Source organism: Abrus precatorius, unplaced genomic scaffold (assembly GCF_003935025.1).
Source record: "Abrus precatorius isolate BTA unplaced genomic scaffold, Abrus_2018 Scaffold11, whole genome shotgun sequence".
Classification (NCBI taxonomy): domain Eukaryota; kingdom Viridiplantae; phylum Streptophyta; class Magnoliopsida; order Fabales; family Fabaceae; genus Abrus; species Abrus precatorius.
The window spans coordinates 17559491-17581802 of NW_020874303.1; the positions used below are offsets into that span (position 1 = coordinate 17559491).

Genomic DNA, 22312 nt, shown 5'->3' on the forward strand with positions numbered 1-22312 from the left:
TGCCCTACTGCCCTGGCGCATCAAAGTTCTTATCGCAAAAAATTAAAAAAAAAAGGAAAAAGAAAATAAAAAACAGCTAATAAGAGTACGAATTTATGATTTATTAAATGGAATGCATAAAATTGGGAAAAAGGAAAAAGAAACAAACCAAACCATGGTTAAGTTGCGCGGTTGGGTGTTAAATGCGCCCTCTCTACCCGTACCCTCATTACATTAGCATATCCCTGCCCGTCCACAGCACGACAACGCCATTTCCCAATAAAAACAGAGCAACTTTCCTGCGACCGTCAAGACACACGCCGTTTGATGCCCCATCCTATATCCTCTCCACTATCCCCAACTTACACTAACGCCGTTTGTAGTATCCCCTTCTGTGTCTGAGAAGCCGCCTTTTATTTATGAAAAGAGATCGCGTTGTTCGCGTTTCCCTGGCAGGAAAAGTGCTTCACCTGTTGTAGCCGGTGTCAAAGGCCAGGGTCCACCGGTGAAGCCGGTTGCTTAGAGTGGTTAAGAATTGACCGCGGTTGAAATGATTGCACGCTGTTTTGACCACTCTGGTTAAGTCTCCCCCTCCGACAGTGGTTCTGGTACTGCAACCATTTATCAGCTCAGAAAGAGAGAGAAAAACAAGAGAGAGAAAGAGAAAGAGAAAGAGAAAGTGAGTAGTTGAAAGGGTCAATTGAAGAAGGGTTTTGGGAATTGGTGCTGCTTCCTCTCTGCTTCTTATCTTTGCCAGTTTTCAGAATTTCGTTTCCCGATCGGAGAGAACTTGTTCCCTTCCTCAGATGTCATAGAACCCGAGGGAATTCTCGTATGAGAGATCTGTGAGCAAAAAAATGGCGTCATCAGATGTTTCAATCAAGGGAAATTCCGTTAACGGAAAAGGAGAAAACAACGATGCTAGAAATAGTGCAGGAGAGTGTCAACATGCTTCTTCTTCGTCATCCACAAGAGGTAAGGGGCTTTCCTCTTAGAAATAGTTAGTTTGCGGCGTGTTTGGCGTCAGGATAACGAGTTTTTGGTTTTTCAGACGCGGAAGCTGCCCTTTACAGGGAGCTGTGGCATGCGTGTGCGGGTCCTCTCGTCACAGTGCCTAGAGAAGGAGAGCGCGTGTTCTATTTTCCTCAAGGACATATTGAGCAGGTAAGTGCTAATCGTGTTTTTGTAGCCACCGGGATGAGATTTTCTTCGCCGGAGGTTGGGTTTTTTTCACTTGAACTCGGGTTGTACTGTGAAATTTGTTGTAGATGGGTATCTATTTTTGGTTTATGTTTGTAAACATGGTGGCTTGTTTTCATGGCACGAACATGCATTAGGTGGAAGCGTCGACAAATCAGGTAGCGGAACAGCATATGCCGGTGTACGATCTCCCACCTAAGATCCTTTGTCGGGTTATCAACGTGATGCTCAAGGTACTGTTCTCTTTACTTTTTGGTTTTTGAACCAAGATGGTGAATGGAATTGTTATGAATTTTTCTTATGTTTTGGACTAAATTTTTCAGGCGGAGCCAGACACGGATGAGGTGTTTGCTCAGGTGACCTTAGTTCCTGAGTCAAATGTAAGATATTCACTCTCTGTAGTTTATTGTTGTGTAGTAGTTGAGCAACGACTTGGTTCTTATTTTGTTCTTTGTTTTGGGCAATGGATCTGAATGATAGCAAAATGAGAATGCGGTGGAGAAAGAGGCTCCTCCGACTCCGCCTCCAAGATTCCACGTGCATTCCTTCTGTAAAACGCTGACGGCGTCAGATACAAGCACTCATGGTGGGTTTTCCGTGCTGAGAAGACACGCTGATGAATGCCTTCCTCCGCTGGTTGGTTTGGTTTTTCTTCTCTTTTAGCTCTTCCACGTGCTTAGTGTTTATGTTCTGTTGAAGCTGAAGTTCGAGGACTCCTTTGTTTGTTGTTTCTTGACAGGATATGTCAAAGCAGCCACCTACTCAGGAATTGGTCGCTAAGGATCTGCATGGGAATGAGTGGCGATTCAGGCATATCTTTCGTGGTAATTACTAATTATGGATCTATGTCTTGAGGTTCTGTAATATGTGTGAAACAAGGTTTTGTTTTTGTACTATGTGTTTTTTTGTTGGTTTTTTTTTTCGTTTGTGACTGATGAGTGAAGAGGATTCCAGGTCAACCGCGTAGACATTTGCTGCAAAGTGGTTGGAGTGTTTTTGTCAGCTCCAAGAGGCTTGTCGCCGGAGATGCGTTTATATTTTTAAGGTTTGTTATAGTGAATGGGGTTTAGATTTCACCGGTTTTTGGCTTTTGGTATTCTTTTTCTGGTATCAGACTAAGGTAATTTAGGACTTCCAGGGGTGAGAACGGGGAGCTTCGTGTTGGGGTTAGGCGTGCAATGAGACAGCAGGGTAATGTTCCATCATCTGTTATCTCTAGCCATAGCATGCATCTAGGTGTCCTTGCAACTGCCTGGCATGCCATACGGACCGGGACCATGTTCACTGTATATTACAAGCCTAGGTTTGCACCTTGTTCTTACTTGTGGGTGATTTGAGTGTTTTTTTTGTTGATTATCCCACTATTTACAGCAATAATGTCAAATGTTATTTTGCAGGACTAGTCCGGCTGAATTCATTGTTCCATATGATCAATACATGGAGTCTCTTAAAAGCAATTACACCATTGGGATGAGGTTTAAGATGAGATTCGAAGGTGAAGAGGCTCCAGAGCAAAGGTATGTTTGTCTTCATTTCTTTCCTGCCTCGGATCAGTCTATGTGCCGGGAATTACTGTATTGTTATTGAATATACAATTTGAAAAGACGAAATTCCGTGACTTGATGTGTTAAATTTGTAGGTTTACTGGTACCATTGTTGGAATCGAAGATGCTGACCCTCAAAGGTGGCCAAAATCCAAATGGAGAAGTCTTAAGGTTGTATTCTGGTTCTTGTCACTGTGACTGTGTAATTGGACACGATTTAATGGTGTTCCTCATGTGTGATGTGTCTGCCAGGTGAGATGGGATGAAACATCTAACATACCTCGTCCTGAAAGAGTTTCCCAATGGAAAATAGAGCCTGCTCATGCTCCACCGGCTCTAAATCCTCTACCAATGCCCAGGGCTAAAAGACCTCGATCTAATGCAGTTCCATCATCCCCAGATTCGTCTGTTCTTACCAGAGAAGGTATGGTTAAGTGGTTTTGATATTTCTGAGTTACATCATTGCAAGTTGTGCGATTGTGTGAAGCCTGATGTGTTGTTGATTAACAGCATCTTCTAAAGTAAGTATAGACCCTTTGCCAGCAAGTGGGTTTCAAAGGGTCTTGCAAGGTCAAGAATTATCGACCTTGAGAGGTAATTTTGCTGAAAGCAACGAATCTGATACTGCAGAGAAGTCTGTTGCGTGGCCACCTGTTGCAGATGACGAAAAGATTGATGTTGTTTCTACTTCAAGAAGGTATGCATCAGAGGGCTGGATGTCAATGGGAAGACACGAGCCAGCATATCCAGATCTGCTTTCAGGCTTTGGGTCCCACGGAGATCTTTCATCCCATCCATCGTATGTTGATCAAACTGGTCCTGTAGCTAACCCTGGTAGGAAACATCTGTTGGATCGTGAAGGAAAACATAATGTTATCAATCCATGGTCTGTAATGCCCTCTAATCTATCGCTCAGTCTCTTGGACTCTAATATAAAAGGTTCTGCTCAAGCCAGTGATACAACTTACCAAGTTCGAGGGAATATAAGGTATAATAGTGCCTTTGGTGACTACCCTGTTCTTCATGGACATAAAGTTGAGCATCCACACGGAAACTTGTTGATGCCACCACCAACTTCAACTCAGTTTGAAAGTCCTCATTCAAGAGAACTGTTGCCCAAACCAGTATCAGGAAAACCTTCTGAGGTTGCGAGGCATAAAGATGGTGATTGTAAGCTGTTTGGCATCTCACTTCTCAGTAGCCCCATTGCACCAGAGCCTTCTGTTTCACAAAGGAATGTTGCAAGTGAGCAGCCAGTTGGCCACGTGCATTGTTCATCACACCAACAGCGCAAATTTGAAAATGTTCAGAAGTCTGAGCATTCGAGGGGATCAAAACTGTCTGATGGTCTGCTGACTGATGACCATGAAAAGCTGCTGCAAACTTCGCAGCCGCATTTAAATGATGTTCAATCCAAGCCTCATGGTGGCTCTGCTAGAAGTTGCACTAAAGTGAGTTCCTTCAATGTTGGATTTTAACTAAATAACAACTAAAGATTGCAAGGAAAATTAATCAAGTGCTTTTTATTTTAGGTTCACAAGAAGGGGATTGCACTTGGTAGGTCCGTGGACCTTACAAAGTTCAGTAATTATGATGAATTAATTGCTGAATTGGATCAGCTGTTTGATTTTGGGGGTGAATTATCTTCTCCACAAAAGGACTGGCTTATTGTCTACACTGACAATGAGGGTGATATGATGCTTGTTGGTGATGATCCGTGGCAGTAAGGATCTGTGTAACTGTACTTTTGATTTACTATTTAAGTGAAATTTTACTCTTTTTTTTTTCTCTTGAAATTGACATCAGTTGCACAATTATATAATCAATTCAGGGAGTTTGTTGCAATGGTCCGCAAAATCTATATCTACCCCAAAGAGGAGATTCAGAAAATGAGCCCCGGTACCTTAAGTTCAAGAAATGAAGAGTCAGCTAGTGAAGGGGCTGATGCACAAGAAATTAAATGTCAGCTCAATCATTCAGCTTCAGATACCTGATAATCCGTAGGTTTGATTTCCATAGCTTCCAGGTGACTTGATCATTTATTACTTTTAAGCTGTCCATAATTTTGAATCCTGTTTCCTAGAAGAATCTCATGGTATATATGTTTTGTTTTGATCCAGATTCCAGACTGGAGTGGGAAGTAGTAGGTGACTGTCATAAAGCCATCCAGTTGGAGAATATGACCTGAAGAAGAGAATTCTAATTCTGAATCTGACTTGCTTATTAAGTGACTGTTTTGTGTTTGGAATCAGAATATGGATGGCATGAATGAGTATCCATCCAATTTTGGACCGTGTCGTGGAATTCGTAGCATTAGTATATATGCCTTCCTTGTTATACACTCCTAATATAGTATGTGTAATTTATGCCTTGAGCGAGGTGATAAGGGGTGTATTGGCCTTGCATTTTTCATCAATCCTGCCTTGTACATAGTTTACCTTTGCATCCTTAGAACCCCAACCCATTAATGTAATTAAGTTCATATACAAGGGCGGTTATCTGATTTTAAATTTGATTGTCTTAGTGGTAATTTGTGATAGTAATGTGTGCCGTGGAAATCATTGTGGATATTAAAGTATAATATGCTTTTGGCTAGACGTGTAATTAAAATTCGCATCTAATTTCTCGTTTGTTTGGGCTTTGTCACCATTTCACCGTGTCCTTGGCATTAGCGGCGCAGATTGAAGTTGAAGTCGTTTCACGGGAGGAGAAAGTGGACACTTGGGTCTGGAAATCTTGATGGAGGATTTGAAAATTCTTTTGTGAAACGTATTTCGTGCTTAATCGTAGTGATGGCACTGCTAGTTGTGATGTGGTCATCTTATCTCTGCGATTTCTGGAAAGTGGTTACGTGATAAAATTTCATTCCTTGAAAGCACCATCGTTGAATACCAAAATAATAGTTTTTTTTAAAAAAATGATTGTACTTTTCAGCTGATAAAACACACTATGTTAGCACGTTGTGGACCCAATTATTTTTGGAGGTTCTGTCCTTTATGTCTAGCAAGCTTTGGCCCATGGAATTCATTATTTATTTAGATTAAAAGTAGGCTACAGTGGGGACTCTGTTTGGCGAATCCTTTAATTTTTGCCGCAGATGCGTGAGACCCCATTTATCCTGGCTTCTGCCAGCATTGGATTTTCAGTTGTCTGGTAAAAGCACTTTTTTTTATCTTATTTTTATCTGTCACCTTTTGTTCTTAGAAAAAGGAAAGATTAACAAATTTTTTGGTGAGCTTGATTTATTAAAGAGGTGAAAAAAGGGAAATCAGTGCTTAAAAAGCTTTGTCCCTACTAAGTGTACAATGATGAAAGACAGTGACATTGTAGAATCAAGCTTGACATCAACATGCAAATTCAGAATGTCGCTAAACTAAACGGAGACCATCAACTTCCGTTTCAACTTGAACTTGCAAAGGGTGTCAACAGTAATAGTGCTTTCAATCGGTAAAACAAGTCAAATTTTGCTTTCCTAGATCAACTGAAAGGATGATAAGAAAGCCTGTATCATACACTTGGCATTAAAAACCTTAACGTTTTGCGTTAAATTGACTATTTCAAATGGTGGTAAGTAGTATGCTTGTCGACAAAACACTAGGTCATGCCGTGGAACCCAGCTGAATCCATTAGTACTGCTTTGATTTGCTCCAGATGGACATCCTCACCTTCCTTGCATTGCTGAAAGAGAGCGACGGTTAGCCCTCAGACAGAAAATAAAATCAAATAAAACATGTTCAATACTTTATTAATGTTCATTTTTTGTAGAGTTTGTCTAGCTAACTTTATGGGATAAATAATTCTATCCTAGATTAATGAGTTTTTGTCTATAAAAAGTTAAATAAGGAGTTGGTATAATTTTCAATTCAATTTTTTAATTTCATTAGTTCACCTAGGATGAGATTATTTATCCACGAGGTTAACTTGGACAAACTCTTATTTTTAATTCCCAGGTATTATTTCAATAGAATTTGACCCTTATTAACAAAGCAAGGGGAATGTTCCCGGGAAAAGCAAAAAGATAATAGCATTTATTAACACTTCTACCATTAACATACACGGAATAGAATATTGTCGTAGATTGAATTTACGATGGTCGATTATGGTTATCATGTCAGGTTCGTAGCAATAAATAGAAAGTTAGGGAATGTACACATGAAAGCAATTACCATATAATATATAGGGGATTGATTGGAGATAATATCTATTATTAAGCTTATGGGGTGGATGCACATGGTATGAGTTCCAAATGGGAAACATACGATTGAAGAATAAAGATTTCACCTCAGCTCGGAAAATATCCATAGCAAATCCATTGAAATAGCTTATAACTGCCTGGTGGATGTCTAAACCAAGGTCGTCCAGAGCCCTCATAGTTGACAGCAAGAGACCCGGTTTGCGCCCGCAAAACATGTGGATGTTTACACCTCTTCCTTCGCTCAACCGAACCTCAACCTAAAACACCACCAGCAAATTAAATGGTTTCATCAAGACAATGTTTATCTCAAATAATACTAATAAATAATGTCAAATACTAATTATTACCCTCATCTATTTGTTAAGGATTTCTTTTTTAAGTTTCCAATATATTAAATATTGTGTATTTTCTTAAATATCTTCTATTTTTTTGGTCATTAAGTAATGACAATAAAATACTACTTGTGAACAAGACTCGTACATAGTATTCATAAAATAAATGCTTGGCTTTACTGTGACACTAGCCTAATGCTAAAATAATTTAGTAAATTTAACTTGTCCCATTCTATATTTATAACAGGTCAATGAGATAAATTATATATTTTAATATATACATTTTTATAAAATTTAATTTTTTTTTTGTAATTTTATTTATCCAACTTACATATTTTGGTGCACTCCCTACGTAATAACGCAAATAATTAATATGCGACAACTGATCATTTATTAGTCATGTTGTCATTTAATGATCATTAGAAACAAAAAAAAATGCTAATTATATAAAAAAAGTTGAGAACTACACTTATAAAAATACTTTGATGGAATATACTTTAATAAAGAGAATTCTCTCATTGTAAGATAGTTGCCCCTGTTCTTTAGTATTATTAATTGATGTATCATTTTTTTATTTGAAAAAATATATAAGGAAGCCAGAAAAGATCCACTATTCATGCCATTCCAAGAACAAGCAAGAGTTCAACTCCTCGTTGAAGCACACAGAAATCATAGCTTCTAGTTGTGTTATCCATAACCAGAAATAGCAATAGAAATTAAGGAGGCCATGGGAATATATATAGCAATATTACCCTGGCAGGTTGGCCATTAGGGCTTGGCAATGAGCTGAGGCAAAGTTCTTCTTGAATACGGCATGGTAGTGTTGGTAGAGTGGGTGTCAATGCAGAGCCAGCTGGTGTTGACTCCAATTCATTGTGAAGGTCACTAATCCTTTGTAAAAGTTCCTTCAAATACTCGATTGCATCCCCCAGAATTGAAGCCCTGTCCATCTTAATTTCAATCCAAATTCGTCAAACGATCATACATATCCAGCGCAAACAACGGTAACAAGTTATATATAAATAAACTTTTATTAAAAATTACATTATGTTATAATATTCAATACATCAAACTCTCTTAATTTTTTATTATACCTCCTAGAACACATTAAAACAAATTGAACAATTAAAACTTTGAAGCCATGATATGATATATAACTTCCTCTTCAAATAGTATCATAATCAGTCCTAATATATGTTAGACACAAATTAAAGATGAAGTTACTATTGGATATATTACGAATCATGCATGGTCTATAACACAATATAAAGTTGATGCCACGCTATAAGAGTAGAAAAAAGTGACTAATTAACCCTAGTCCATAATTGAATAAAAGAGTGATGGGTGTATAATATAAGAAATGAAGTCTTACTTTGCTAATATTGGGGACAACGGATCTTAACATATAGAGTCTATCATTGAGCTTCTTCCTTCGGCGGCGTTCAGCCATCAAATTCTTAGCAGGTACACCCTTCTTCTTCTTCCCTTTCTGATCCACACCAGTGATGGTACTGTTGGCATTTGAACTATTTCCACCATCCTTACCATTCTCTTCCGTCTTATTGTTATCACTCTCAATCATCTCATCAGAATCATAATTCAACCCTGACCCATCAAAACTCCCATCTTCAACTTCAACCTCAACCTCAACATCTTCTCCATTACATGTTTTCCTCTTCTTATCATCATTCCCTTCACCAACAAGTTCACACCTGCCCTTGTAATTACCTGTCACGTTTTTCCAAAGTGCTGCTCTCTTCTGAAAAAGAGTTGGTTGTGCACCTGATGGAGGCAAGGACTCAAGGGGTTTCAATATGTTGGACTTGTTCAGAAGCAAGGCCTTTCTAGAACCCTCCTCGTGATCAAAATTATTATTATTATTATTATTATTCTTAAGACCCGAAAAACCAACTTGTGTCACTTGGGACATTATACACGTAGTTTCTAAGTTGGGGTGTGAGTCTAAAAGGTTATTATTATTTGAGGTGAAGTCTGTGATGAAGCCACCACCCAAGAAGGCATTATCACCTTTGTTCAACACTTTCGAAGTAAAGGAAACTTGAGGGTCAAGAAAACCCACCTCAGAACCCATGTCAAAGCCATGTTCTAAAGGGTTGTTGATGGCACTGAGAAGAGAAGAAAAGATGGGGTTTGGAGTAAGGAAGTTGTGCACCTGAGATGAGTCGAGGTGGGTGAACACAGTGGATGAGGAAGTGTCCAATGATTGGAGCAATGGATTGTCACCAAAGTTTTGTGAGAAGACCATGTCCTTTGTTATATCAGGGTTGTTTTGGTTTTGGGTAGTGTTGTTGGCCACGTAGCATTCTTCATTGATTCCAGAGATGATGGGTTTATAAGCACAGAGTGATGATACAAATACACGGCTCAATTCGTCGGTGTTGATGTTGGCATTTGAGTTTGTCCATGAAACGGAAGCAGAGTCTTGTTCTTCTGTGTCTTGAGCCAAAGCAACCCCGTTTGCTAATTTAGACATCATTTTGTTTTTTTATTCTGAGAAAAGCTTATGGTGAGTTTTGCATAGGGAAGATAAGAGAAGAAAAGAAAAGACAAGAGTTTGGTGATATGCTAAAGTGGTAGAGTTAGTCAAAGGGAAGCTAGAGAGAAGGTTGCATGAGGAAAAGGGCATCAACATTGGCTTTAGTGTCATGTATTAGAGTAAGAATAAGAGTATCATTTACAATGTGTAATAAATCACCATATGTACGAATTTTGTTGGTTGGTGAGTGTTTCAAATTAATATTATTATTATTATTTTTACGTGGAAGAGACTCAAGAGCTTCACCCACCCACCCTCATCCATTTATCCCCTTCCTCTACCACTCTTTAGTTGCCTTGTTTTTATAACTGTTTTTTCTCATTAGCTTTCTCTTTATTGCATCTCTCATTTAATCATTAATTTTATTAACATTTCTCCAAATTATAAAAAAAAATGCATTTTCCTATTATAAAAAATTAATTATCAATACAATTTGTACAACGAAGTTTGGTACTTTATTTATGCACACGGCAAAGGCTTCCAGCGTTTCACTATAATTACTCATTCCTAAGAAATGATGTTAATATGTAGTCTTTAATTTTGAAGTTTCATGAATGGGTGACTTCATGATTTGTACTCAGCATTTTAATGTCACTTTTGAAAATTGAAAATAATATTGTTATGTTTATTTTAAAATCAAAGTAATTTCATTTAAACTTTTTTTTTCTATCATATTATTTATTAAACCTCTTTTCTTTTCCTTTTCTTTTACTGATATGATACTTCTTTCATGGATTGTGAAAATTATTTACTATAAAATAGTGCTTAAAATCTTGTTGATTTTGGCATTTAAAAAAGGGTACTTTTTATTTCATTATCGATTTTAGGAAGATGGTAGAAAACAGAAAGAAGCTTGAAGTGAGAATATTGAAGGGATAATGTAAGCAGAACACAACAATGTCAAATCTCAATCTCAAGTATCTCGTGAACCCTTTCATCGTCGCCGCAGTCACTGCCCAAAAACCGTACGTAACACTTCACCTCTATCCACCTCGGTATGGGACACACATCTGTTATAGCCCTATCAATATCATTTAATTTTTATTTTTATAATTTTTGTAAAGAGTATTATCGTTAAGAAATTTAATTCTAATTTACCCTCATATGTTAGCTTACAACAAAAGGAATGTCCTGTATCTTATAAGAGTATTTTATCTTTATTTTTAAAGAAATCATTATTTTTCTCACCTAATTTTTTTTAATGAAACAAAATGAGTATTTTTTAGAAACAATCGTTTACCAAAATTGTACTTAGATAATTTATACGATATGTTTGAAATCTCATCGTACTTGTTGTATAGAAAAAACCAAATGGATTTAACTTTTTTGTAATCTTTTTTCTTGGGCAGTGGCATGATGTTCAAAATTATACATGATAATGGATAAAACCAAATCTTGTGAACTTGTATATTTGGGCCCAGTGAATCTCAATGTGTTTGCATCATCCATGTGTAATTCAGGGACAGAATTGAATGCAATGAATAGAAATTTGAAATCATAAGATATACCCAATAAGTTTAGAAAAAGAAGAGAGAGACAAGAATCTTAAATAAGTTTGCAGTGTGGTGTAGGTATGTGAAAGGAGAGATACTTCACTTTATTATTTCTCTACTAACCTCGTGATCATGGGACATACAACTTTATTTGCCTTTGTCTTGTGGGGTATGCCATCTCACATTATTTGTTTCTACAATGTGCTCAACGACTTGTCCAGTGATGCATCTAAAATCTTAAATTGCGCCCTTGCACTTGTTGTTTCCTCAAATCTGAAGACTGTTCATTTTGCTGTTCTCGACAATTTGATGTTGAAATAGATCAAGTTTTAAATTACTTCCGAATGAAGATAGACAATAACACAGGACGTTATAAATGTTTAACTCAAAAAACAGCAATGATTTGTTAAGAATGTTTATAAAAGTTTATTTCATAATTAAATAAAACTGTGCAACTGTATACATGGTCAATAAAACCCACCCTCTAAATATTTAATACAATTAGGTATCCTCAGTTTAAATTTGAAAATAATTTATAATTATTTAGCCAACATATTTAAAAGTAATTGATGCAATATTTCTTTTTTCCATATAGTTGTTGTTGAAATGCAACTTTTAGATTAATCCGAGCAACAGATGTTAGTATTTCTATCCCAAACTCTATAACAAGCTCCGGGGAATTAATTTTTGAAAGAGTATAAAGTATTTTTTGAATTATGTAAAATTTTACTATTTTATTTTATTTTATAAGAATTATAAATTTCAAATTTGATTTTTTAACATTTTTTTTCAGTAAAAATTATAACACATGCTTAAAAATAATGCTAATGATTGGTAAAAAAGGGAAAATAACAAACCTGATATTTTTTTTTTTATCAATTTTAACTGATATAAATAAAATCAAGAGTGCAAAGGAAAGTGTTCTTTTCATCTTATCTTCTTTCTCCTCTAAAATATCGAAATGTTTTCTAACAAATATATAAACTTTTAGCGAAGGAATTTTTTTTTTTATCAACTTTTCTTTTACATATGGATCACTTTTTTTTTTTTTTTTTTTTATCATCAAAATAAAGAATAAACATCATGGTTGCAATTTTTTTTTTGGTGTGTCATTTTTGGCAAATGGGAATGTCCAGCATTGTTTTTTATGGACCAAATAAAGAAATACTCTTTATTTGGGCCATACGTAACCTTCTCCTGTGGATTGTTGTGTTATGGTAAAATGGCTTTGATACAGACCCAAAAGAAAATGCGTTTGAGAGCATTATGTGAAAATGATAAATCTTTTGATATAAAATACTCTTGAACATTCCATCTTTTAGATATTTTAAGGAAGAAAATTCTTTCTTTTAGTTCAGTTACTCTTGTCCAAGCTTTTGGTGTTCAGGGTAGTGATCTTTGATCATGAATTGAGAGTAATTTAAAGTGCTTTAGAAAGTGGGTTGCTGTAGAGGGCTAAGGGATTTAATATTTTAAGCTAAACCTAATGGATTTTAACTGGAGAGAATTGAAGAGCATCAAAGATTAAAGTGGAGTTTTGACAAGCAATCATTAGAGATCATAGGAGACGAGCTTTTCACTTATTTTTTGTCATTTGTTGTGTTTGTCTGTCCAGTGCTTTGTTTGGTTTCTATGAATTATAATTTAAACATGAGGGAGTGGTTTTTTATTTTCAAAGATTTGGGTGAAATTCAATGGTGATGCTTTTGTTAAAGCTTTGATTTTCTTCTTGGTCGCGTGTGCCAAATGCTTTTGACTTAATTTTTTGTATGCTTGATGTTCACAAATATATTAAGTCTAGTTTTCATTTGATTTCGGGTATTGTTACAAGTTTTGGAAGGTAAAGCCTGGTGTTAGAATTTTAGAAAGAAACCTAAGAGCTTAGCTTAGTCATAAAAATTAGACTTAATCTGTTTGGTGTTTATGGTAACATCTTCGTCAATTTTATAGATTGAATAATGGTTAATGTAATTTTTTTTCTTTGCCAAAAAATAAAGATAGCACATAATATTTAGTGGTTTTAATAACTTCTAATTTTGGCTTATCAAAATAGGGTACGTCATGTGTGGATGTGACGATGTTAGCAGTTGAATTATTACTTTTTAGACTTATTGAATCAAGATAAAATTTTAATATCAGTTTCTCCATCATTATTGACGCTTAATTTTTTATTACCAATATTAATTATATCATAAAAACTCTCTTAAAATTTGAGCAACATTTCCTGTTTGTTTGCTTAATAAGCTGCAGTTTTTTTTTATTATTATTATTTGCTTTATCAGTTGTTTACATTTATATTTTAGCATGAGTTTAAATAGATACTGTAATCATATTTTGTTGAGGAATTAATAATAAGAAAATATCATCCTCAAGGCCATGGTAATCTTAAGTGTTACTTTACTTATTTTTGTACTTACAGTAATAAATAAATAAATTTTTAAGTTAATTTTATTCTCTTGTAATTCTTTATGCATTAATTTTTTTTAACTTTTTTCCATCTTAAAATATTTCTACTTAATTTAATTATATCTAAAAACAAAATTTGAACTATTGATATGCGATATCAGATTAATAAATATCAAGATGACATGCCTTGGTTTAAATATACACTATTCATTATCACTTTATATTCTCTCCTGCCAGCATTTGCTCAGGGCATCATCCTGCAAATTCTCAGCAATTAGACTGATTATTCTGCAACAATTGATAAAGATAATGAATGAGTTCATTATAAATTATATAAGTAGTCTCTTTTCTAAAAGTCTTTTATTTAATTTATATTTAATAATAAATAAATAATAAATTATAATTCATTAAATAAAAAATTTAAATTGAATGTAAAAATTTAAAAAAAAATAATTCCCATATATATATATATATAATAATAATAATAATAATAATAATAATAATAATGCCTACTTTTATATTAAGGATACTTTTTACCGATATGATAATATAATATGATATAAATTAGCAAAAAAAATAAAATAATATGATATAATAAATTTTTCTATGTTATAATTATTTTTAGTATTTTTTAATTAAAAGATATAATAAATCTTTCTTATAAGTTTATTAAATATATATTTTAATATAAATTACATCTTATAATTTAAGTTAAAAATAAATATAAGATATAATATAATATAATATATTTAATTTATTATTTTGGTGTATTTTAAAAGTTATTTAACTATTTGTTTCTTACATTATTTTAAAATAAGATCATAATTTTGTTATATATGCAAAATAATTTAATTTATTCAATATAATAAATATTTATTATTAAATATAATTTTTAAATTATTAAATTTAAAAATTATTATAAAATATGTTTTAATTTTTTCCTTCAAAATAATTATTTTAATTTAATAAAATATGAAAAACCCAAAAATAATAATATTCTTATGAAAATAAAAAATGATTTTAATAAATTTAATGACACACAAAAATAAATTCATATAATATTTTGCATTAAATTTTAATAACTTTAAATACTATAAATTTAATAAAAAATTTATTATATTTATTCCCTTGAACAAAATTCATAAAACTCTAAAAAGAAACAAGAAGAAGGAATAGCAAGAGCTTGTTGAGGAGACGCTTTCTTCTGCTATACACCGCTTCGTCGTTGCTACGGTGCTTAGCCTTAGCCACCATTCCCCGTTTTTGATTCCGTTACCGCTTTCGTCCCCTCAATCGGTAAGCCTATTCACTTCTCGTTGTGGCTCGTAATTTTCTCGTTCCCTGTGTTTTCTTTTCTTTCATTATTTTTCCGATTCATTTTCCCCTTTTTTCCCGAAACAGAAGGAAACCGTAATCTCAATAATTGATCAATCCATGGACAAATAGAGTAGTTGCATGTAGTTACCAATACAGATAATTGATTCTTTTGGCCAGATTTCTATTCATTTGTAAACACTATTTTTTCTGCTATCGTAAGAAAATATGTAATTAGTTCGAATAAAAGTGATGACAGTTATTCCGATCGGAAGAGAATGTTGGGAACAGTGAGTATGATTCATGCTGATTTCTCAAAAATAATCCAGGTTATATCTGCACTCTAATGTCCTTGCAAGAAAATGGAGCAAACAAATTGCTGCTTTGTCACTTTAGTATATGCTCCACTGGTTTCGTTTGAAGAAGTTTACGAATAATTTATAAAAATTAGCTTATGACTCTCATATAAGCCATTTTAAACTTATTTTAACAAGCTTCTTAGCTTATTAAAATTAACTATTTTCAGCATATACCAATAAGCTTCATCGTTAAATTTATAGCATAAGCTATTATTTTAAAAAAAATCTTATTGAATAAGCATTTAAATAAGCTCAGTATCAAAATGCACCTTAATTAGCTGAGGTTATTCACACACTTGACAATTCATAAGCTTGATATTAAGAAGTTGTGCATGCTGTCTGCTAGATTATTTATGTGAAGGCATGAGGTAGACTTTTATTGTGATTGGCATTGGCTAATTGCTTAATTTCTTTTTTGTGGATGTGAAGTGCTGCGTTTTCTTTTCATTTTGCTTTTTCAATTGCAATCTGTGCTGTTTCTATCTTCATGTGACATGTCTTGTGATCAGTATATAAAGAAATAAATGAGCAGCGGGGGAAGAGCTGGGAAACCCAAAGAGGAGGAACAGGATGGCATGTCTGTACACTCTCCCTGCAAGCTTCCTCCTTCCTCTGCTTCCTCTCTCCCCAAGGTCTCTCTCTCTCTCTCTCACTCTCACTCTCACTCTCACTCTAACTCACTCACTTTGAAATTTGAATTTGAATATGGAATTGACATGTGATTATGGTGACAGGAGCAAGCACAGGTTGAACTGGAGCTCAGATTGTTAGAAGCTCTTGAAATTTATCCTCCAATAAAACTACAAGGTATTTTAAAAAATATCTTTATTTTTTTGTTTTGTAGTTAATCATTTTATTTGCATAATTGTTTGATATGGGGCCTGTGATGTGTAATATTTTGGGAGAGTTGGTCTTACCAGGGTGATAACGGTGCAAAACTGGTTTTATATCTTTCATAAGCAATCTCATGCCATTTGGGCTTGAAGAGGGGACAATTTATGAATAAAATTTTATTATTTGGTTATATAAGCTCTGATACCATGTCAAGGGCTAACATTCCCTGAAACACTTTTAATTTGAGCATCATGAATTATTTTGATCTAACAATTTTGTTATAGATAAGTGAATATATGGTTTGTTTTTGAAATGGATAAATGGCAGGAAATAATTAGTAATGTTGTCTGACTAGAATGAAAATAGTAATGTTAATTGAAGAGTAAAGGTTGCAAGATGTCGGGACCTGATAGAAGTTGGTAATATGTTGTACTACTAAATCATGGGATTAGGCATCATGCTGCCTAGTAAATGAGGTTTAGTTAGAGGAATATGTTTTTTTTGGGTGGTTGGGGTGGGGGCAGTATGGCCTTCATGAAATCATTCCTAAAAGCATGAACTTCAAAAGTTGCAATTTGGTTACATCAGTTTATCAAATAACAGATTCATGAGATCAAGGTAGATGGCCTTATCTTAGATTACTCTTAATAAAATTGATTTTGTATTCAGTCAAGATTCATCCATAGAGAAGCTATTGCCAATTTCATCAACTTTTATGCTTACAATCAATGTCTTGCTTCCATGAAGGAGTACATCGCCATTTTGTTCTTTATGGTCTGATGGAATTTCTAAGGAGGAGGTTTGTTCTTTCCACTTTTAAGTCTATCTTGCATGTTTGATTATCAAACATAATGTGCTTGATCTCTATTTTTTGATATATAATCTTAGTATTATATATACTTCATTCAGTTTTGACAGACCCTTCTCTTCTGAGGAGGTCCTTCAATTGCTGGATCGGTTCTACAACTTAGAAATGCTGGTATGCTATCAATAAGTTGCGATTTTTTACTTTCATCATTTATCCCTCAAATAAGACATTAGTTTGTGGATTGGGTTTTAACATAGTGCTTTGGATTTTGAGAGCTGATAAAGTGATTTATCTTTCTTCCTCAGAAAACAGATGATGATGAGATTGAAATGCTTAATCATGAAGAAGATTTTTGTTTGCCTCAGAGTTTCTTTGTCAAGGAAGAATCCTGAGCAACAATTTTTGGAGTATATACGCTTTTATTTGAACCACTGTTAACCTTTTGATGTGTAAAGTTGGTTATTCCATTCTTGCATACCCTCTTCCCTCTTGGGGCTAGATAATGCTGCGGTGGTACTTCTTATGCCGTAGACTTGTTAAGTTGGGTGGCTATTATCATGTATATCTGCCATGTTTCGTTGGTGGTTCCAGGATCTTTACTCCAGTTTAATACCCTCAGTTTGGGCTGCATGATGTACTTATCTGCACTGATTTGGATATAATGCATTTAGATTTTACAGTATATTAGTTTTTTTCGATGATGATATGCAACTGTAAGTTCTTGTTTTTTCTTCATCCTGCCACTGAGCCATTCCAATTTACACTTTGAATTTTCCATTGCTAAAGCGGCATTTGGTAGAGAGGCATATGACCATGGGCATTTAAAATGCAATGTAATTAGGACGTCTAAGTAAGATAATCGCTGCTATCTTCAAACTCAGTTTTCACTTAAATAATCCATAATTTAGTCACAAGTTCTCATATTAACTGATAATCTTTTTGTAACTTTTTATGAATGGATATGACGAGGTCTCGTTTGAATTTGTAGGCGGTTCCTAAGTATAAAATTTATATAAAATGTTGGGCATTGAATGTGGTGCATGCGTGTGATGTTCTTTCAAACGTATCATGATCCATGTTTTGTTTTCGTCGTTCAACAGGATCCTTTTTGTGTCCTTCAACTTTTGCCGAACACCGAAGTGACCTGACATTTGCCTAACAAGCGTTGACAATGATTCTTAGGATTTCTTTTCTTAATAGTGATTCGTTATGAAATAATGTGCTAAATCTCTTTCAATTGTTCTTATTAAAGTTTTCACAAACAATACAAAGATTTAGTGAAAGTATATTTTTCATATTAATTTAACTTTTAAATCATTGTTAGACATGTTTAAGGTTGCGAGAATAATAATTGAAATGTGTCTATTTAATTTATTTACAATCTTTTTTTTAAGAGGAAAACAAAGAAACTGAAGAAAAAATAAAAAAAATTATAGTATTAAATATGATACTCTCCTTACATTAGCTTGAAAAAATAATTTTAAGCGGTCAGATTTAACATTTGAAATCATAATATAAAAAAGTTTTTAATTTAACTAAAAAATTTGCACGTATTATTTAAGGTGTGTCTGATGGTAATTTGTTTATTTTTTTTTAGTCACTTCATCAAGTGTATTGAATCGTATAAGTAATATAGTAAAAAGAAAATATCATTCCCACAGAGATTGATACAAACACTTATTGATTCACTAAATCGAACTAATTAAATATGATTAAGATTGAATGAGACTCTAAATTATAAATTGATTTAATTTACTTTGCAAGTAAATAAACAACAAAATTTGAAATAAAATAAGAAAATTCAATGACAAGATAGTTAAGATTAGACTTCACTCATTGTTCATGTGATAAACTAAACTTTCCTATTAGTTCAAGTTCTGAAGATGTTAAAAAAAGTTTCTACTAAATTAATACATATCTAATTCCTTGGTATATAAATTCTTTTGAACTCATACACAAAGATTAATTCCTTAATTCCAAATGTATAAGTCTGAAATTTTAGAGTACAAGGAAATCGAAAGATCACACACCCAATAATTTCTATTATTAGAAAATTAAATAATAAGGCAAGTAAATCAAGAAGTACAATCACGCATTCTATTTTTCAATGTCAAGAAGGTTTATCAATACAGAGCATGATTAGTTAGTTCATACCAAGCATTAAGAACAAATTTACAAACTAACATCAAAAGAAGTTTAAACTAGAGTCAAGAATCTAATTACATCATAATCCCAAAGAGATCCATCAACCCTAACTACAAAATGTTTAGTAATCCATCACAGAAATGAAAACAAGAAAAGAAATAGAAGTTCCCTTAAACATGTTCTTGAGAAGAAAATGAGTCTAAGAATCTTCTCCAATTTTTCTTTCCAAAGACCCAAATATAGGTTTGGTCTTCCTGCCCTAAAAGAGTTGCCCCTTGGTTCTCTCTCGCAAAAAAATCATGCTTCAACAATGTGTCTCACAATCCCTTTTATCTTACATAATATGTATTCTTGTCTATGTCAGTAAGTTTGAGCCTTAGTGTACAAACGTCTGCACTTTGGCGTTGAAAGTCCTGTAACCTTATTAGCTAATCGTGATAAGCGCCTTAGTACACACAAGCTTACACCTTGGCACAGGATGACCCGAGAGCACATTGTAACACTTGAGTGGCGCCTTGGCACACATAAGTCTGTGTCTTGGCGCTGAATAACCTGCAATTAATATCCAAACTTAAACAATTTTCACCAAAATAGTAATAAGGTAAGAAAATTTATAAACACTAGAATTCTAATAAATTTGGAAGAAAAATGAAAAATAGAAAGTTAAAAAGAATAAAAGAAGATTAAAATTAACTAAAAAATATACATTACTAGGGTTTATATCTCAAATGAGAGTAGCATGCTTGTGAAAAAATGAAATAATTTCCATCACTTGTTTTATGATCTCCATTATGTTAGAGTAATACAAGAGATGTCTGATATTTATGTTCCAAGCTATTTTTAACCCTGAAGCATGACTGAGTTTAACATGTGTATTGTAAAAAATGTTAATAAACTCATAAGTTCTTCTAAGCTAATTTTCATTCCTATTTTTAACGAGAGCACCTCTTCTTGGACTCCTCTAAGCACTCCATTAACATTAAGAATGAATTCAAATTTTTGATAAGCCTTCCAATGAACCTAGTGCTCCAAGCAGGTTTGAAATTGTTGGACTTATTCACATAAATGAAGCTGATTGGTAAGGTTCATAACATTAAACATGATTTTATAAATTGAGATTTTTTTTTTCCAATAATGCAAACATCATTCTTAACCTTTTGTATCTACCATAGTGTAGCTAAAAATAAGGGATGATTAATTTTATATTGAGTCATAATCCAATCATTCATATTAAAAAAAGTTTCAAATTCTCCAATCTATATATTTGCATAAACTCATATTTTCTTAACTGTCAAATATTCTCTAATACAGTGAAGAGTGTCATCAGTATAAGTGTGACATTTTGAGTAAATTAGTGAAGACAATAATTTCCTGTGATGTCTTAAGTAATTTGTTGGAAGGACATAACAACAAATAAGCTAAAATTTAGGAATTTAATATTTTTCACACAAGGAAAGCGTCAAATCCATGTCCAATTAATGTACTAGTACGGAGTTCTACCAACGAGTTAGTTAAAACCATGTTTAGCTATATAACTTCTGTCTAAACTACTTGACCAAATAAACATGTCCTTGACATGACTACTAATTAATAAGTTTTGAACATATTACTGTTATTAAAGCCATTGAATTCTTTGTAAGGCAATCAAAATTTATTAATGATTTATTTTTAAATAAGTATAAAATTATTTTATGATAATATCAGTTGATTAAATAATTAAATATAATTTCTAAATTTAGTTCATTAAGATAATGGTGTTTGAATAAACGTAAGCTAATAAATATAAATAATTTAATAATAAATATTTTGGAGGGCTAAAATTGTAACATTTTTAATTTTTTTAAAAACTTAGTTATGTGATGGATCAAAATGTTGAAAAATAAATGTAGTGAAAAATTAAGTAAATAATTTTATCTATTTCTAAATTGCAAAGCTATTTTCCTAGTGATGTGTGGCTTATTTAAATTTAATACTTATAAAAATTATAAATTAACATATTTGATATTTGAGTTACGTGGATCTTAGTCTCAAAATATTTTATAAAAATGTATTCGACCTTTAAAACTTTTAATACGTGTTGAATAACTCTGTTATTAATCTATTTAAAAAATATTCCTAAAAAATATTTATTTTTTTATATATTTTTATTTTTAATTTCTGTTGTTAATATGATTTACTAAAATGTTATTACATGAGTTTTTAATTAAATCACGTCAGCCTAATTTATTACAATATAAGAATATTTTAGTAACTTAACTAGTATTTCACTTGTGCAATATTTTGATAAGAAAATAACAATTATTGATTGGAAAAAAATTTATTAAAAAAAGATCTTTATAATTACATATCATTAATTTGTATTAACTAACTAAACATTACAAAAGTTTATCCAAAATTTTCTTGTAAATAATATTTGCAGTTGTGTTTGAAAAAATGTTTTTTCTATAATAAGGTGTCATAACACTTTGAGTAGAAATAGTTAAAATTGACATATTCGCATTTTCTGCCATAAATAAATTAATTTTTTCATAAGAAAAACTTGACTGATTCTTAAATAAATTATTATCAAATAACATCATAAGATGTAATTGCTGTATTTGGTAAAAAAAAAAAAAAAGCTAATATTAGAGAGAACTCGAACTCACTAGTTACAAAATTCTATTATCTCACTCAAATTTGAATTGATGAAGAACCTAATTGTAAATTTAATGTTGCACAATTCCCTTGAGGCTTCACTTGAGACTATTAGTTAGACATGTGATCCCTAAATTTATATCTGAAATTTTTTTTATCTTCATCCATTGCATGATGATAATAGCCACTTGACAACTTCATCTACATGGGTAGATAAGAGAATGTACTGTAATTTTTTTTTTCTATACGTTTGAATATGTAATAGTTTAAATAAAATTTTAATATAATTTTATTTTTAATTTTATTTTTGATTATGTACCATTAGAGTAATTATGAGAAAAAGATTCAACTCCTCTATAAAATTATGGAAAGATTACAATATTACATGATAAAATATTTAAATATTGTAGAATTGATTATAATATTCAATTTCTCCGAATGGAATATGCTTCATTATATGAATGTGCGTAAGAGAATGGCAATCATATCCTTACTGACCCTTTTGTTGGCCT

General features: G+C 32.8%; 3 protein-coding genes across 18 annotated transcripts; 2 read left to right on the forward strand and 1 right to left on the reverse strand.

Annotated features, from left to right (window-relative positions):
* Positions 1 to 239: 239 nt before the first annotated feature.
* LOC113855188 (auxin response factor 2B) lies at positions 240 to 6173 on the forward strand. 16 transcript variants are annotated; one of them, XM_027486712.1, is made up of 16 exons: positions 590 to 662; positions 767 to 954; positions 1031 to 1143; positions 1317 to 1412; positions 1503 to 1559; positions 1660 to 1815; positions 1919 to 2003; positions 2134 to 2224; positions 2318 to 2482; positions 2577 to 2696; positions 2819 to 2894; positions 2976 to 3147; positions 3234 to 4174; positions 4256 to 4446; positions 4555 to 4749; positions 4844 to 6173. In XM_027486712.1, exons 2-15 carry the CDS (start codon positions 837 to 839, stop codon positions 4715 to 4717), a joined length of 2544 nt encoding a protein of 847 aa, XP_027342513.1. In that variant the 5' UTR covers positions 590 to 662; positions 767 to 836; the 3' UTR covers positions 4718 to 4749; positions 4844 to 6173. The 16 variants fall into 16 exon arrangements, 12 of the variants coding, with proteins under 12 accessions (XP_027342514.1, XP_027342515.1, XP_027342511.1 ...); XM_027486713.1 differs by having other exon boundaries at positions 240 to 954; positions 4555 to 4723; positions 4844 to 5674; XM_027486714.1 differs by having other exon boundaries at positions 424 to 954; positions 4555 to 4727; positions 4844 to 5779.
* On the reverse strand, positions 5945 to 9907 carry LOC113855189 (transcription factor ICE1-like). The gene is made up of 4 exons (XM_027486722.1): positions 8623 to 9907; positions 8003 to 8200; positions 7005 to 7175; positions 5945 to 6401 (listed from the first exon to the last, which is right to left on the reverse strand). Exons 1-4 carry the CDS (start codon positions 9745 to 9747, stop codon positions 6318 to 6320), a joined length of 1578 nt encoding a protein of 525 aa, XP_027342523.1. The 5' UTR covers positions 9748 to 9907; the 3' UTR covers positions 5945 to 6317.
* Positions 9908 to 14847: 4940 nt separating this feature from the next.
* On the forward strand, positions 14848 to 17739 carry LOC113856111. The gene is made up of 6 exons (XM_027487788.1): positions 14848 to 15002; positions 15889 to 16011; positions 16114 to 16186; positions 16961 to 17012; positions 17123 to 17192; positions 17327 to 17739. Exons 2-6 carry the CDS (start codon positions 15904 to 15906, stop codon positions 17411 to 17413), a joined length of 390 nt encoding a protein of 129 aa, XP_027343589.1. The 5' UTR covers positions 14848 to 15002; positions 15889 to 15903; the 3' UTR covers positions 17414 to 17739.
* The last annotated feature ends 4573 nt before the right edge of the window (positions 17740 to 22312 follow it).